Raw genomic sequence first — 15,705 nt, forward strand, 5'->3', positions numbered from 1 at the left:
TTCTCCCACCTACACTGCAACAAGGACACTCAGAAGACTGAAGACTCCAACAGAGTTCGCCTTCCTCTGCAGCGTGGGGCACGGGTCACTTGCTGGAGGATTCTCTGCACCTGGAAGTCTTTAAACCACGATTTGAGGACTTAAATAGCTCAGACATAGGTTAGGGGTTTGATACAGGAGTGGGTGAGTGAGATTCTGTGGCCTGCGTTGTGCAGGAGGTCAGACTAGACAATCATAATGGTCCCTTCTGACCTTAAAGTCTATGAACACAGAGGAGACTGACCCAGGTTTCAAGGGTGAAACCTGTGGACTATGAACTGCAATATCCAGTGGGGTGAGAAAAACTGCTTACTCTAGATGTTGCCCAGGCTGATAGGGTTGAGAGTTTAGACGACGTGCTTACATTTTATTTTATTTTATTTTGGTAACTTCCTCTGACTTTTTGCCTATCACTTATAATCACTTTAAACTATCTTTTGTAGTCAATAAATTTGTTTAACTGTTTATCTTTACCAGTGAGTTTGCCCGAAGTGTTTGGTAAATCTGCTCAGGTTTATAAAGGCTGGTGTATATCCACTTTCCATTGATGAAGTAGTGAACCAATTAATTAATTTTCACTGCTCGTCTTGAGCAGTGCAAGACAATATATCCCTGAGGTACAAGGCTGGGAGCTGGGGGGATTTGGCTGGTACCTTTCTCTGTGTGATTCATGAGTGGCTCTGGGAACATTCATGCAATCTAGCCGGGTGTGGGGCTCCACATGCGGTTGTGCTGAGTGATCACAGCGCCTGGAGGGGTTTGCTACTTGTCACTAGCAAAGCATTGTGAGAGACAGCCCAGGCTGGAGAGATAAGGGGGCACAGTGGTCCCACAGTCCCAGGCTGCACCCCAGGTAAGATGACCAGATGTCCCAATTTTATAGGGACAGTCCCGATATTTGGGGCTTTTTCTTATATAGGCTCCTATTACCCCCCACCCTGTCCCGATTTTTAAAACTTGCTATCTGGTCACCCTAACCCCAGGGATCCCATCACAGGAATGATCTGGCTAATTCTAGGATTGCCAGTCTGACATTGATCCTAGGCAACATAATGGAGTGACTGATATGGGATTCGATTAATGAAGAACTGAAGGAAGGTGATGTAATTAATGCCAATCAACAGGGGTTTGTGGAAAACAGATCCTGTCAAACTAACTTGATTTTTTTTTTTATGAGACTACAAGTTTGGTTGAAAAAGGTAAGAGTGTTGACATAATATCTGTACTCTTCTGCAAGGTGTTTGACCTGGTTCTGCAGGTTCTAAAAAACTAGAATGATATAACATGAACATGGCCCACGTTAAATGGATTAAAAGCTGGCTGAGGGACAGGTCTCAATACCTAACTGTAAACAAGGCATCGTCCCTGAGCAGCTGTGTGTCTATTGGGGTCTTGCTCAGTTGGCTATTGAACATTTGTATCAGTGCCCTGGAAGCAAACACAAAATGGTCACTGCTGAAGTTTGCAGCTGAGGTAAGACCAAGACGTGGGACATGAGGAAGAGGCCAGGGCTCTGCCCCAGAGCCAGCTGCATTTAGGGTGACCAGACAGCAAGTGTGAAAAATCGGGACAGAGGGTGGGGGGTAATGGGCTTCTATATAAGAGAAAGCCTCAAATATCGGGACTGTCCCTATACAATCGGGACATCTGGTCACCCTAGCTGCATTGCTCCCTGGGCACAAGCAAGATGTGTTTCCATAACCTAAGAACAAAGCCTGCAGGCCATGCTTGGGGGAGGAGAAGAACAGGATGCTCGTGGGGGAGGGATGTGGCTAATCAGCTCCCAGCACCAGGCTGGGGCCACAGGGGCTGAGGCGAACTCCCGGCTGCACACACAGCGACCTGCCGCTAGGGGCAAGGGCGGCGCTGTCGGCTCTGCGCGCCGGTAGGGCGGCGGGAGACTTTGTCGCGGGCCGAGCCAAGAGGACACGGCAGGGGTCGGACGGATACCCGCCCGGAAGGATGGTCCAGGCCGGGACCGTACCAAGCCCCAGCAGGCGCAGAGCGGAGACAGCGTTCCCCCTCCCAGGCCAGTGAGTCTGCCCGGACGGGGCGGGGCCAGGGAGAGGTGGCTCCACGTGGTTTCTTCCGCAAGCTCAGCGCCTGCAGCATGGAGCGGACGGCGCTGGGGGGTGAGTGGTCCGGGGGGAGGTCCGGTCGGGGGGTGAGTGGCGCTGGGGGGGAGGTCGGGTCGGGGGTGAGGGGTCGGGGGGGGCGGGCACCCTCCCTCTCTGTGCAGCCCCCCACTCTGTGCAGCCCCCCCCGGCCCCTCTAATCCGCCCTTTCCCGTGTCCTCCTGGCAGGGCTGCCGCGGTTCCAGTGCCCCCCGGATTTCTCCCCGAGCCCCTTCGCCCCCGAGGAGCTGCGGGGCCCCTCCAAGGAGCTGTGGCTGATCCGAGCGCCCGCTGATTTCAGCCCGGACAGGTGAGGGGGGGCAGGGCGGCCCTGCCGGGGGGGGCTGGGAGCCAGGACGCCTGGGTTCTCTGGAGGGTTGCCAATGTTGGTTTGATGTATTCCTGGAGATTTCAGGCACATGACATAATCTTTAATTCCTGGTGACTCCAGGCCAGTCCTGGAGGGTTGGCAATACTAGTTCTGTCCCTGGTTCTGGGAGGGAAGTGGGGTCTAGTGGTTAGAGTTGGGGGGGGGCGAGACTAGGAGCCAGGATGCCTGGCTTCTGTCCCTGGCTCTGGGAGGGAAGTGGGGTCCAGTGGTCATTCACTGGTTGAACTTGGGAGAGATTCTTCCCCTCTGTATGGTGAGGAGGAGGATGTTCCTGCCCCCCCTAAGATGGGCTGGGTGGGGTGCTGAGGCTTTCCTTGTAATCTGTCCAGCATACCAAGCCGCTTGGTGGGGGCTTGTTACCTTCCTGTCGTGTTTTCTCCCTTGGGTAGGGAGCGAAGCCTAGAAGGGCCCGCAGGACTGTGGCTAGGTGAGGTGGGGAGATCACTGCTCTTCCCCCAAGCTCTGTACCAGCTTTGGTCCTTCAGGGGCTTGTGCGAAGCCTGGGACTTGCACAGCGGCCAGTTCTGAGCCCTGGTCCGCCGTGGGGGCACAGAGCCAGGGGCCTGGCCTGTGGGTGAGGCTGCCTCAAAGCTCATGCCCCCGGGTTACTGTGCTGTTCCAGCCCAAGGCTCACCTGAGGTCCTCTTGCTTCCCCCTCAGCCTGGATGGCTGCGCTGTGCCCCTGGTCGGGTTCCAGACGCTGAAGACAAAGTCTGAGGGGACGCAGCGGGTCTTTGACATCCACAGTGCCCTGGAGGAGCCAGGCAGCCCCTACCTGCTAGTGTCCTCGACCCGCTCTGGCCAGCTCTCCTGCGCAGCCTCCTTCCACGGCTGCATGCGCATCTGTGAGAGATTTGGGGACCCCAGCAGCAGGAGCCCTGGCCAGGCCGTCGCAGCCAGGCCTGCCCCCCAGATCCCAGAGGGCCTCCGGCAGCGTTTCCTGCCCTTTGGGGGCAGCCCAAAGCAACAGTGCCCAGAGGCAGCCACGTCCACGCCAGCGACAGAGGTGCTGGGGTCTGCCAGGAAGAAGAAGAAGAAGAAAAAGAGAGTGAAAGAGGAGCCCGTGGACCTGCTGGTGTCCATAAAGCAGGAGCCTCCCGAGGAGCCCTGGGGTTCGGGGAGCGGTGATCCTGGCCCTGAACCCCCCGGAGGGGAGGAGGATGATTTGAGGGGGGCAGAGGGGCCCACTCTGGGGCACCTGAGCCCCAAGCACAAGAAGAAGAAGAAAAAGAAACACAAGTATGAAGCTTTGGAGGGGGCAGTCTGGCCGTTCAAGGCCGAGCTGCCGGACCCCAGCTCCCTAAAGCAGGAGCCTACGCACTCCCAGGAGTGAATGCGGCGATTGGCTGAAGATGTGGGGTGGGGATGTCCCATCACTGCTTCGACCCCTGTGGTGTCCACCTGCTCCTGAGATGGGAATAGCAGCTTCACATGGGGTGCCCCAGACTGTCTAAAGTGCTAGCGTTCCTCCGTGGGCATTAGGGGCATCGGGCCCCTGCTCCTCCAGGGCCACCCAGCGGTGCCAGTGCCGTGCCTGCTGCCACCAGAATGAGCGGGAGGCCTTGGTGGGTCCAGGCAGAGCAGGACACGTTCTGGGCCGCAGCTGGCGACTGTGTGGCCAGGTTGCTCTGGGTGCACCTGGTGTTTGTGGCGGGTACTGGCTGAACCCTGCTGGCTGCGGGATCCTGCCCGAGGCTGGGAGGGGCATCAGGGAGTTGTGTTCTGTCTCTGCCTTCCATCATAAATGCAAGTACACGTGGGGACATGTTCTGTCTCCTTTAATCGCCGTGGCTGTAGGGTGCCCCCCACCACCAGTGACTGTTCCCTGTGGGAGAGGGCAGCTAGCTCCCCCTGAAGCCAGGCACACACACACGCACACACCCCACCCCCAGGAGGAAGGGTTGAGTCTGGTGCCTTGCACTGGTTTTCCCCAGGGTTCCTACTGGGGGAGCTGGGAGGTTCCCAGCAGCCGTGGGGCTAGAGAACATGCTGCCCCAGGGGAAGCCTTGGGTTGGGGGGAGTCACCCAGCTCATGTCCCCATTTATCCAGGTGCCGGGGGGCAGTGCTTTACTGTGCTCCCGGGCAGCATGGCACAGCTGGGCAGGGGCCTCCCGCCTGTGTGTCAGGGAAGGTGTAGGGGACCGGATGGGAGCTGGAGGCTGGCGGAGGCTGAAGCCTGTTTGCTGGGGGAGGGGAGTTCTGCGGTGAGCCAGAGTCAGGGATGGGGTAGCAGTGCCTGGTGCTTTCCTGTCTGCTGCTGCTGCTGGGGGGCAGGGGCCTGGCTCAGTGAGCCCCCCTCCTCCCAGGGGGAGCAGCGCAATGCCCTGTGTGCTGCGGAGCTTCCCCATCCCCTGCCAGGCCTCCCACTTAGTGCCCAGCCACAAGAAGGGTGTTAGTAGGGGAGCTGGGTGCCAGCGGGGCTCTGTCTTGTAGGTCCTGCCCTGGTGTAGCTCCCAGGGGGGAGAGGGTGTCAACTCAGGGCCCATGTGCTTGCTGGGAAGCTGGGCCAGGGGGTGAGTGTGACCAGTCCAGTCACCCCAGCTGGGGGGGATGTCAGGCCAGGCAGCAGGGTGGGTTCTGAGCACTGCTTTGTGTGTGTCCACCGAGTCACTGCACCCCAAACCTCAGAGATGCTGCCCCCAATGGATCACTGCACCCCCCAAACCACAGCCACCATTGAATCACTGCACTCCCAGATTCCACTCTCCCAAGCTCACAGGAGGTATTTTATTTAACTTGCCTCATTTAAACCCTAACGCTCCATCAGTATAACTTGGTGAGCTAAACCTGGGATGGTGTTATGCTGTACCGTGTGCTGGAATTGAGAGATCCCTTCCCACAACCATCCACTTGTTTCAGCCCCGGTTCTGGAGGTGTCCCTGGAGCCCTACCCTGCTCCCATGGTGCCTGTGACTTGCCCCAGCTGCTGCCCTTCTCTCAGCTCTGGTAGCTTGAGCAGCTCGCTGGTGTGTGGGGGACGGTGGGGTCTGGCAGTGGCCGTGGTTGGAGTTAGTAACTCCTGAGACAAAATGGGGATTTTTTGTAATATTTTTGAGGCCTGTTTGTGCTTCAGTTTCCCCCGTGGGTGGAAAGGGACTGTTTGCTCTCAGGGCAGGGTAAGCCACAGGGGTGAATCGTAACCAGCAGTTAGGGTGATCGAGGCCCACACAGACCCCATTAGTGGAGCATCTGAGCAAACAATGGCAGATCCAGGGGCCTGGACACTGACACCTAGCAGCCAAGGACCCAGAGAGAAACAGACTCCCCCACCTCTCCACGTGGGGCTGGGCTGCCTCTCCCCAGCGCGGCGAGGTGGGGGCTAAGTGCAGGCCGTGGGAAGCTCTTGGGGGCACACCTGGAGTCTGAGGAATGACTGAGCTTGAACAAGAGGATTTACTACAGCTTGGTGGGGTTCTGATTACCCCCCATGGCCTATTCTTTAATCCAGTGGCTTTCGGACTTTTTTTCTGGCAACCCAGTTGGCCCAGCTCCCACACCCCGTGACCCAACGGGAGGGGCTCAGTGCTGGAGCAGAGGGTTGGGGTGTGTGGGGTGGGGCCAGGGATGAGGGGTTTAGGGTGCAGGAGGGAGCTCTGGGTTTGGGGGGGTGTTCAGGGCTGGGGCAGGGTATTGGAGTGCAGGCTTACCTTGGGCGGGTCCTGGTCAGCGGCACAGCAGGGTGCTAAGGCAGGCTTCCTGCCTGTCCTGGCACCACAGACCGCACTGCGCCCTGGAAGTGGCCAGCAGCAGATCCAGCTTCTAGGCGGAGGGGTGCTGCTCTCACCTACAGTCCCCACCTCCCCACTCAGAGCCGGTGCTTGGTGCAGGGGCAGCACGCAGAGCCCTGTGGCCCTCCCCGCCTAGGAGCCGAACCTGCTGCTGGTTGCTTCCGGGGTGCAGCGCGGGGTCAGAACAGGTAGGGACTAGTCTGCCTTAGCCGGGCAGCACCGCCAACAGGACTTAACATCCTGGGTGCGGTGCTGCCCAGAGCCACTGCGACCCGGTGCCTTACATTCTGCGACCCAGTCCCTGCACTTCTACACTTCTCTCTGCTAACCTAAGGACTTCCTATGCTGTGTTCCGCATGGCTACTAACCCCTGCTGCTTTGAAAGCGCTGTGAGTGGCTCCAGTGATCCCTGGAAAATGTACAAGTCTCCTTCAGGGCTCTGCCTCAGTGGAATGTGCTGAAGGGAGCTCACGGGGTGAAGCAGGGGTGCTGAAGGCCCAGAGGTCCAATCTAGGGGCTGGTGAAGAGTCAGACCCCTATAAGGGTTCCTCCTACAGACTGTTTCAAAGCTGAGGCCCTAGCGCTTACCCTACAGATCTGACCGCTCCCTCCTGGGACCATAGCACACAAGGGTGGGGGGCTTTCCCCACCCCCACTACAGCTCCTGACATCAAGGCAGTGCTTTAACCCCAGAGGCCTGCAGTCCTTGCTCTAGCAAATCTCCCCTGGTTGCCCTAGAAGCTATTGGCTGCTGGCGGCCCATGTGGCAGTGGAGCAAGGGAAGGGGCTGTGAGGGTCCCCAGCAGGGGACTCCCCCACACATGTATTCCTGCACCTGCAGCACATGCCCCTGAGGCTGCAGGCTACCACACATGCTGTCAGTGCATTGGGTGGAGGGGACTGGAACAGCTCCCTCACACTTCCCCAGGCGGAGAGTCCTGAGCCAGCCAGCCAGCACCCCTCCCCAGGAGGATATGGGAAGCCTAGATGCCAAAAACTGCTGCCCCGCTACCAGGTGGGGCTGTGTCCATGTTTCTGCTTGACCCATTATCTGGCAGTGAGGTTTGATGAGCCCCCCACTCCCTAGGGGCATACACAGCTTGGGCAAGAGCACTCTATGACCCAAAGCCACGTGAGATGCTGTTTGGTGGCCAGGCCAACCTGTGATGCTACACAGCATGTTTTATTGTCAAAGTCCAGACTTGCAGAAACAGCTGGGCTTTGGTTCCTGGTGCTGCTAAGTGTCCCCCAAGGCCCTGGCTTCCTAGCAGACAGCATACGGCGTGCTGGCAGGGACACGTGGCCTGCTGGGCAAAGGGGGTTGTTTATTCCTGCTTGTCTGTGCTGCTGGCAGTGCTGTGGGGGAGTGCTCCGTTCATTTGGGGATCTTCAGAAAGGGCTCGTGGAGGGTGTCAAAGAGCCTCTTGGCCTGTAAGGAAAGCAGAGGAAAGCCCTGAGCTGGTGAAGGCTGGAGCTCTGGGGCCAGCATCCTCTGGTGGGGCTTTCACCCAGGAATGCACCCAGCTGGTTCCATGCAGCCCCTTTGGTGCACAGGTAAGGCACTGGGGGAGGAGGAGCGCCCAGCTGGTGCATCAGAGAGAAGTTCTCCATCCTGCTCCCACTCACCTTCTGGGGCCCAATGCCTGGGCAGAGGGAGAGATCCTCCTTGGACACTTGTGCAATGTTCGCCAGAGACTGAAACAACAACATTCAGAGTCAGAGGTGACCCCAGAAAGCCTGGGCCACAAGGAACGACCCTGCTGGGTCCTTCCATTCAGCCCCAGCACTCTGCCCCTCACGCTCACTGGGAAGTAGTGACCCGGTCCTGCTGCCGCACTGCAGTATGGTTTGTGGGTTGGTCACACGTCTCCTGCCAGGAGGGCCCTGCAGGCTGGGAGCTGTGGAGGAGCAGGGGCGGGTTCAGCAGCTTGGCCCATGCTGGTTTGCCATCCCATCCATTCCTGCAGCTCTCCTGCCTCTCCAGGGGCAGCTTCCTGCTCCGACAGACAGCGCTCATGCACTGCAGGGAAAGCCCAGAGACCCAGCTGGGGACCTGTCCTGGGTGAACTGATACAAAGGGAGTGACGGGCCTAAGTAGTTCCAAAAGGCAGCCAGCCCTGCTCAGAGCTAGCAGGGGCAAGGCCCAGTCTGCACCCTGATGGGCAGCAGGTGGCTCACCCCAAATGTTGAGAGAAGGCTCAGCGCATCCGTCTTGTTAACTGACTTCACGCTGGTCAGACAATCCGTCACCTGGAAAGAGAAACAGCAGCTGCATAGAATCATAGGAGATTAGGGTTGGAAGAGAGCTCAGGAGGCCATCTAGTCCAACCCCCTGCTCGAAGCAGGACCAACCCCAACTAAATCATCCCAGCCAGGGCTTTCTCAAGCCGGGCCTTAAAAACCTCAAAGAATGGAGATTCCACCACCTCCCTAGGTAACCCATCCCAGTGCTTCACTACCCTCCTAGTGAAATAGTGCTTCCTACTACAGGGGAGTCGCATCTTACACAGGGATTAGGTTCTGAAGTCAGCGCGTAAGGTGAAAATCACGTATAGTCAAACGCTAATTGAGTGGAATGGCGGGCGGAATCGCCCACACTACAGGTACAATATTTAAATTGTTCTTTTTTTGTTTTGCCGAGCGCGTATAGTTAAAATCGCGTAAGTTAAATGTGCCTATGATGCGACTCCACAGTATCCAGCCGAGACCTCCCCCACTGCAACTTGAGACCATTGCTCCTTGTTCTGTCATCTGCCACCACTGAGAACAGCCGAGCTCCATCCTCTTTGGATCCCCCCTTCAGGTAGTTGAAGGCTGCTATCAAATCCCCCCTCGCTCTTCTTTTCTGTAGATTAAATAAGACCAGTTCCCGCAGCCTCTCCTGATAAGTCATGTGCCCCAGTCTCCTAATCATTTTTGTTGCCCTCTGCTGGACTCTCTCCAATTTGTCCACATCCTTTCTGTAGTGGGCGCAAAACTGGACGCAATACTCCAGATGTGGCCTCACCAGTGCCAAATAGAGGGGAATATTCACTTCCCTCAATCTGCTGGCAATGCTCCTACTAATGCAGCCCAATATGCCATTGGCCTTCTCGGCAACAAGGGCACACTGCTCACTCATATCCAGCTTCTCGTCCACTGTAATCCCCAGGTCCTTTTCTGCAGAACTGCTGCTTAGCCAGTTGGTCCCCAGCCTGTCGCAGTGCATGGGATTCTTCCGTCCTAAGTGCAGAACTCTGCACTTGTCCTTGTTGAACCTCATCAGATTTCTTTTGGCCCAATCCTAAAATTTGTCTAGGTCACTCTGGACCCTATCCCTGCCCTCCAGCGTATCTACCTCTCCCCCCAGCTTAGTGTCATCTGTGAACTTGCTGAGGGTGCAATCCATCCCATCATTCAGATCATTAATAAAGATGTTGAACAAAAGCGGCCCCAGGACCAACCCCTGGGGCACTCCGCTTGATACCGGCTGCCAACTAGACATCGAGCCGTGCAGGTGGGAGTGCCCCTTCTTGGCGGGGGGAAAGTGCACTCACACCAGTCATCAGCTTAATTCCCCTCTCCCCTTCCCACTGCATGCTGCTGAGAGACACTTCTACTACAGGAGACCTAGTGAGGACATTGCTGTGGGGAAGCTCACGGCATGGGGGTCCCTGGCAGGGCACTGCTGTGGGGAAGCTCACGGCATGGGGGTCCCTGGCAGGGCACTGCTGTGGGGAAGCTCACGGCATGGGGGTCCCTGGCAGGGCACTGTGGGGAAGCTCACGGCATGGGGGTCCCTGGCAGGGCACTGCTGTTGAGAAGCTCAGCACGGGGGTCCCTGGCTGGGATGCTGCCATGGCACTGCTGCAGGGAAGCACACAGCGGGGTAGCCTTACTATGGACAGGAAGTCCTGATCCACTTTCTCCTTGAGCAGGTCAGCTGGTTTCTGCTCGTAGGCTTTGTACGTTTCCAGGTAGCGTCCGGCCTCTTCGGGGCTGAGGGGAACCGGAGACCCCAGAATTAGCTCAGGAATCATGAGACTGAGTTGAACAGGCACAGTGCATACCACGAAGGGTTAAAGCCACAATGCTGAGCCAGCTGGAAGGTGCCCCAGCCTGCAGGGAGTGGTGCTCAAAGCCAGGCACAGGTAGGGCCCAGCTGCCAGGCTTGCTGGGCAGCTGCTATGGCCAATGTTCAGCTCCATGCTTAGGCCCCAGTCCCACTCCTGCCATCGGCTTCACAGGGACCCTGGGGGCTCCCCAAGGCCCACGGGGGGCAGTCGAGCGGATGTGCCGCAGGTCATGGAGCTTTCAGCACGCAGGCCTAGGCACGCGCTGAGGAGGACGGGGAGCCTTTGGGCAGCACTTGGAAAATGAAACGTGCTGCCCCGAGGGGACTCGTCACCTCCGGCCAGCCGGGTACGATCCGCCCCTCACAGGGGAGGGGACCTGCCACAGGCACAGTGTTGGGAATGGAACCCAGGAGTCTGGTCACAATGGCAGCCAAATCCCCAGGTTACCCACCAGCTCCATCTCATTCCAGCAGAGATGGGAGCAGGGGCCTGGGTCTCTCACCCCTTGGCAGGACACACCCAGGCTGGCCTGAGCCAGCCTCCAGCTCCCCCACGCCTTTTGCCTCATGGCAAGGCACTCCGAGCCCATCCCAGCTGGCATGAAGCCCACCCGGCCCAGCCTCTGACTCCCCGCTCCCTGGGTCTGGGTCTCACCCTCGATGGGACGGGCCCAGCCTGCGGCTCTCACCTCCAGGCCAGGATGAGGGTGCAGTCAGCCAGGATGCACATCTTGGCCAGTTCCTTCAGTGCCTGGTGCGGGTCCCTCTACAGCAAAGGAAAGCAATTCCCCTCTGAGATGGGAGGCAGGGAGTATATGGGGGGGGTGAAGTGGGAATTGAGCTGGGATGGGGCAATGGGAGTGGCTGGGTGAGGCCATGGAGGCTGGAGAAGCAGGTGGATCACTGTGCAGGAGGATGGGAAACTGGGGAGGGGGAGAGCTGGTTCCATCCCCCCCAGCCCCGCAGCAGGGACGGGACAGGGCACTGTTGCAGGAGAGGGTCTGGTTCAGGGCTAGGAGGGGACCGAGGCTCCTTACCACATCGACCTGCACCAGCAGCACCTGCACCGCGTACGTCTTCCCCAGGAGCTGCAGCCGCTCATGGATGTAGTTGGGGTTCAGGTTGTGGTACCGCAGGCTGCGAGGGGAACAGAGAGCACCGGCGCCATGGGCAACCCCTCTCCTGCCCACCCCACTGCAACTCTCCTTGCCTGCTCCGCAACCCCGCAGTCATCAACCTGCTGCCCCCAGAGAGCCCGGCTCTCACAGCCATCAGCCTGACCCACCCAACACCAACTCCCCTGGAGAGCCCGGCTCTCCCAGCCATCAGCCTGCCCCCAAACCGGCTCCCCCAGACATCAGCCTGACCCTCCCAACACCAACCCCCCACCCAGAGCCTGGCTCTCCCAGCCATCGGCCTGCCCCCCAACCCCACCCCCAGAAAGCCCAGCTCTCCCCAGCATTGGCTCACCCACCCACCTCAGGAAGAGGGCACACGTGCTCTGGCCCAGCACGTAGTCAGGGACGATCTCGCCAAACTCCCAGGGAATGTTGCGCACAAATTTCAGGATGGGGTTCCCCCGCTGAGAAGAGAGGGGGAGTCCCCACAGCATTAGAAATGGGGTGCCAGCCCCAACGGGGCACTGGCAAGAGACTGGGAGGAGAGGCTGAGGAGCCCCCAATGGGGGGCCCCAAAAGAGGCCGAGGGGTGGGGCGAGGGCGAGCCCTCAATGCGAGCACCAGGGAGAGGCTGGGAAAGATGGGATGGGCGAGTCCCTGACAGAGGACCTGGGGAGAGGCTGGGTTGGGGGAGAGGCTGGAAGAGGCAGGATGGGCAAGCCCTCAATGGAGGATCTGGGGAGAGCCCAGGGGAGGTGGGGTTGGGCAAACCCTTGACAGGGCACCCAGTAGAGGGTAGGGCAGGGCAGACAACCCCTTGATGGGGGGGCACCAGAGAGAGACCCAGAGTGGGCAAGCCCCCGATGGGGATGGGGGGGCACTGAACCATGCAGCACAAGAGCCAGGGCCTGGGGAGACCCTCACTCCACAGCCCTCTCCTGCAGAGAGAGGGAGTGCCCCCTCCGATGCCAAAAGAGAGCGAGGAGAAGTGCCCCTCATACAGCCCCCCCCCGCCCACTCTCACCTGGCGAGCACTGACGATGATGCAGTTACCCTTGGGCCCCGGTTTCAGCGTGGGGCTGGGGTCCGAGTCCCCACTGGCAGCAGGGAGTACAGTGCTGGTCTCAGTGCCTGGAGGGAGCGCTGCTGAGGAAGCTCCCGCTCTGGACTCCGATGATGCAGCCGTCACCCTGGCAGGCCGGGAGACTGGCATGGAGGCCAAGGACGCAGAGACCTGTTTGACGACGTATTCAGCATAGGAGGTGGCCCCAGGTAGGGCAGGGGCCCTGGGCTCTGCTGCAGAGCAAGAAGATTTGAAGATGGGTCTCACCTGGCGGGAAGCAACAAACCCTGGGTGAGAGGGAGACAAGAGCCAAATGTGCGTGGGCAGGGACCTCTCAGGGGAAGCTGGGTATGAGCTGGAGTGACCCCAAGCGTGCCAGGGATCCCCTGAGCAAGCAGCGTGTTTCTTGGGGGAAGCACAGAGCCAGCTCTCTGCTAGGAACCCCAGAATGAGCAGTGTAGTAGAAAGAGGAAGCCTGACACATGAGCCTGGTGCAAGGCCTGAAGCCTGAACCAAAGTTAGCAAAAGTTATGCTATGAGCAGCCGCCAGGCCCTGACAAACGCAGATGCTTGCCTGCAAGTCAGTGGCCAGTACACAAACTCGGCACCATTAGCTAGCATTGCTAAAACCCGCTGGCTATGTAAACACATTCCAGCAGGCCAACACAAGAACACCCCAACCTAGCACTTGATAAAATGGTTTGACAAAAGTAATAAATAGTGATATTTTGTCTGAAACATCACGAGTAAAAGTACAAAGACAGGTGGTGAATAGAAATGTTTTGTCTGAAACATCAGGAGGAAAGTATAAGGGGAGGTAACAGACATGTCATGAAGTTGTAAGTTGATATGTAAGTTGTTTATCCCAGATGGTTTGTTTTCATTCATAAACGTTGGAATACCTCGCTTTAACCCTTCATCTGGCCTAGGGGGCAGTGGGAAGTCCTGCCACTAACTGAGCTAGTCCATTGTCATGGGCATACATGTGTTAGTGTACCTGTAACCATTGAGCTGGGGCATTAGCACTGTGCTTTGTTGGCAATAAACCTGGCCGGGTACCTTCACTACTAAACAAGTCTTGTGGTCTTGTTGGGCAGTTCGATTGGAGGCTGCTGTACGGGCTATCTGGCCAGGGCTAGTGCAGCACGCGGAAAAAACACATGCACACAACCGAACATCTGACGACAAGCAGGGTGTGTCTGAGGGTTCCTGGGGAGGGGCAGAGCCAACTCGGTGCTAGGGGCCTCCTGCCTCTCACTGTGTGTGTGAATCTCAGCAGCCCCGGACACAACCATAGCTACTTATCAGGTCCCCTCCAAGAGCCACCCCTGCCTCCTTTCCTACCATGGTATGTTCAGGGTCCTGTGACTGCACAGTGAATCTCTTCCTCCCCTCCGGGGCCTGGGCTGCCTCCGTGGGCTCCATCCTTCAGGACCCAGCCTGGAGCGATTCCTGGGGAGAGTCCAGAGCAGACACTTCAGACACCAGCAGGGACCAGCCTCACCCAGCAGCCTGGTTACGAAGAGCTCATAGCCCTGTGGTTATACACCAAAGAACTCTCAAGGGCAGGGGCTCAAGGCGGCAGGGCTTGAGCTCAGCACTGCACAGTATTTCTCTCGCCAGCCGGCTCAATGCAGCCCATTCCTTGGGGTTACAGCTGAGGTCCCCCCCGGGGAAAACATTGCATTAGTGTCCCCTGGACATAAATCAATAACATGGGGGCAGGGGGATTTGTCCTGCACTGATGTTTGGCTGGTGCCAGGAGCCACTCACTTGTACAGACTTATTTGTCATGGGGAACTACTGGATGACACAGATTCTCCCAGCCTGGTGTTTCTCCCCCCTTGAAGTCATGGACAAGTTCAGGAGACTTTCTTTATGGTTAGATGGGGACGGGGGGAAAGGTCAGCATGGCAGGAGCTAAGAGACCCTATTTCCCAGGGGGCTCTGGGGTGCCTCACAGTACAGGGCTCCCAGCAGTAGGGATAGTGCTGGCTCCCCCACTGCAGCCCACGAGTCAGGGCCCAGTGCCCCCTGCCCAGGTCAAGGCTTGACACCCCCCTGCCAGAGTTAGGGGGCCAGGGTAAGTGTCAGGACTATGGTTGCCAACCCTCCAGGATTAGCCTGGAGTCCCCTGGAATTAAAGATGAATCTTTAATTAAATAGTATGGCATATGATGAAATCTCCAGGAATACATCCAATCAAAATTGGCAACCCTAGTCAGGGCTGGGCTATGGGGTCAGGTCTGGGGTCAGGTGCCTGGAGAGGGTCAGGGTTTGGCACTGGGTCAAGGGTCACTGCCCCCACCAGGGGTAGGTGATAGGGGTCAGGGGTCGCGGTTGGGGTCAGAGCCTGATGCCCCCCGCTGCCGCCCAGTCACGTGACACTTTTCAGCGTGGGGAGGGGTCACCAGGAGGCGCGCTCCGCCCCGCCCCCTCCGCCCTGTGATTGGCTGTGCCGCCGCGAGTCAGTACAACGCGCTTCTCGGACCCCCCGCGCATGCGCATTACTCTCCGTCCTCACCGGCGCCGCGTCACCCTAATTAAGGGGGGAGCGGAGCAGTTGCCCCGTCAAGCGCGAGCTGCGGGGTGTCCGCAGCCCCGCGGGTCTCTGTGGTGTCCAGCGATGGCCCGCAGGGAGGTCACTAGCTTCGTCGCGCCTCCGGACTCTATGGTATGGAGCTCAGGGAGAGCGGCTTCTTCCGCTGGCCGCTCTACCTGCGGTACCGCCGGGACTCTGTGGTAGCGAGAAGAGAGATGAGCTCATTGGGACCTGTCTAGCTTCGGGTCCTCCGGACTCTATGGTGTGGAGCCCGGGACTCTGTGGTAGCAAGAACCTGGAGGAGGCGTCGAGATGGGCTCATTGGGGCCTGTCTAGCCTCGGGTCCTCCGGACTCTATGGTGTGGAGCCTGGGACTCTGTGGTAGCAAGAACCTGGAGGAGGCGTCGAGATGGGCTCATTGGGGCCTGTCTAGCTTCGGGTCCTCCAGACTCTATGGTGTGGGGGAGGCTGGGGCACCAGATTACTGATGCGGCCTGGAAGCTGAGTAGCAGATCCAACCGCCTCAGCTGCTCGGCAGGGCCGGCTCCAGGGTTTTGGCCGCCCCAAGCAGCCAAAAAAAGCTGCGATCGTGATCTGTGGCGGCTATTTGGCGGGAGGTCCTTCGCTCTGAGTGGGAGTGAGGGACCGTCCGCCG

General features: G+C 58.5%; 2 protein-coding genes across 4 annotated transcripts; one reads left to right on the forward strand and one right to left on the reverse strand.

Moving 5' to 3' along the window:
* The first annotated feature begins 1,894 nt into the window (after nucleotides 1–1,894).
* On the forward strand, nucleotides 1,895–4,304 carry POLR1G (RNA polymerase I subunit G). Of its 2 annotated transcripts, XR_010593358.1 has the most exons (4): nucleotides 1,895–2,171; nucleotides 2,343–2,463; nucleotides 3,205–4,133; nucleotides 4,167–4,304. XR_010593358.1 is itself a non-coding variant. In XM_065570725.1 (3 exons), the coding sequence occupies exons 1-3, from the start codon at nucleotides 2,150–2,152 to the stop codon at nucleotides 3,875–3,877; spliced, it is 816 nt and encodes a 271-aa protein (XP_065426797.1). In that variant the 5' UTR covers nucleotides 1,903–2,149; the 3' UTR covers nucleotides 3,878–4,304. The 2 variants fall into 2 exon arrangements, 1 of the variants encoding a protein (XP_065426797.1); XM_065570725.1 differs by having other exon boundaries at nucleotides 1,903–2,171; nucleotides 3,205–4,304.
* Nucleotides 4,305–7,411: 3,107 nt separating this feature from the next.
* ERCC1 (ERCC excision repair 1, endonuclease non-catalytic subunit) lies at nucleotides 7,412–15,242 on the reverse strand. Of its 2 annotated transcripts, XM_005295689.5 has the most exons (10): nucleotides 15,033–15,242; nucleotides 13,853–13,960; nucleotides 12,470–12,775; nucleotides 11,806–11,909; nucleotides 11,365–11,464; nucleotides 11,017–11,093; nucleotides 10,152–10,251; nucleotides 8,452–8,523; nucleotides 7,900–7,968; nucleotides 7,412–7,702 (listed from the first exon to the last, which is right to left on the reverse strand). In XM_005295689.5, exons 2-10 carry the CDS (start codon nucleotides 13,931–13,933, stop codon nucleotides 7,649–7,651), a joined length of 963 nt encoding a protein of 320 aa, XP_005295746.2. In that variant the 5' UTR covers nucleotides 13,934–13,960; nucleotides 15,033–15,242; the 3' UTR covers nucleotides 7,412–7,648. The 2 variants fall into 2 exon arrangements, with proteins under 2 accessions (XP_005295746.2, XP_042700403.2); XM_042844469.2 differs by lacking the exon at nucleotides 7,900–7,968.
* Between the last annotated feature and the right edge of the window lie 463 nt (nucleotides 15,243–15,705).

Source organism: Chrysemys picta, chromosome 17 (genome assembly GCF_011386835.1).
Source record: "Chrysemys picta bellii isolate R12L10 chromosome 17, ASM1138683v2, whole genome shotgun sequence".
Taxonomy (NCBI): Eukaryota; Metazoa; Chordata; order Testudines; family Emydidae; genus Chrysemys; species Chrysemys picta.

What these genes read in the sequence shown, in the direction of transcription:
- POLR1G (XM_065570725.1), top strand. Translation starts at nt 2,150, where the DNA reads ATGGAGCGGACGGCGCTGGGGG. An exon ending in GGAGCGGACGGCGCTGGGGG is followed by an intron (nt 2,172 to 2,342) that starts GTGAGTGGTCCG and finishes TCCTCCTGGCAG; the next exon opens with GGCTGCCGCGGTTCCAGTGC. An exon ending in GCTGATTTCAGCCCGGACAG is followed by an intron (nt 2,464 to 3,204) that starts GTGAGGGGGGGC and finishes CTTCCCCCTCAG; the next exon opens with CCTGGATGGCTGCGCTGTGC.
- ERCC1 (XM_005295689.5), bottom strand. Translation starts at nt 13,933, where the DNA reads ATGGAGCCCACGGAGGCAGCCCAGGCCCCGGAGGGGAGGAAGAGATTC. An exon ending in AGGACCCTGAACATACCATG is followed by an intron (nt 12,776 to 13,852) that starts GTAGGAAAGGAG and finishes GCTTCCCGCCAG; the next exon opens with GTGAGACCCATCTTCAAATC. An exon ending in CAGGCATTGGGCCCCAGAAG is followed by an intron (nt 7,703 to 7,899) that starts GTGAGTGGGAGC and finishes CTTTCCTTACAG; the next exon opens with GCCAAGAGGCTCTTTGACAC.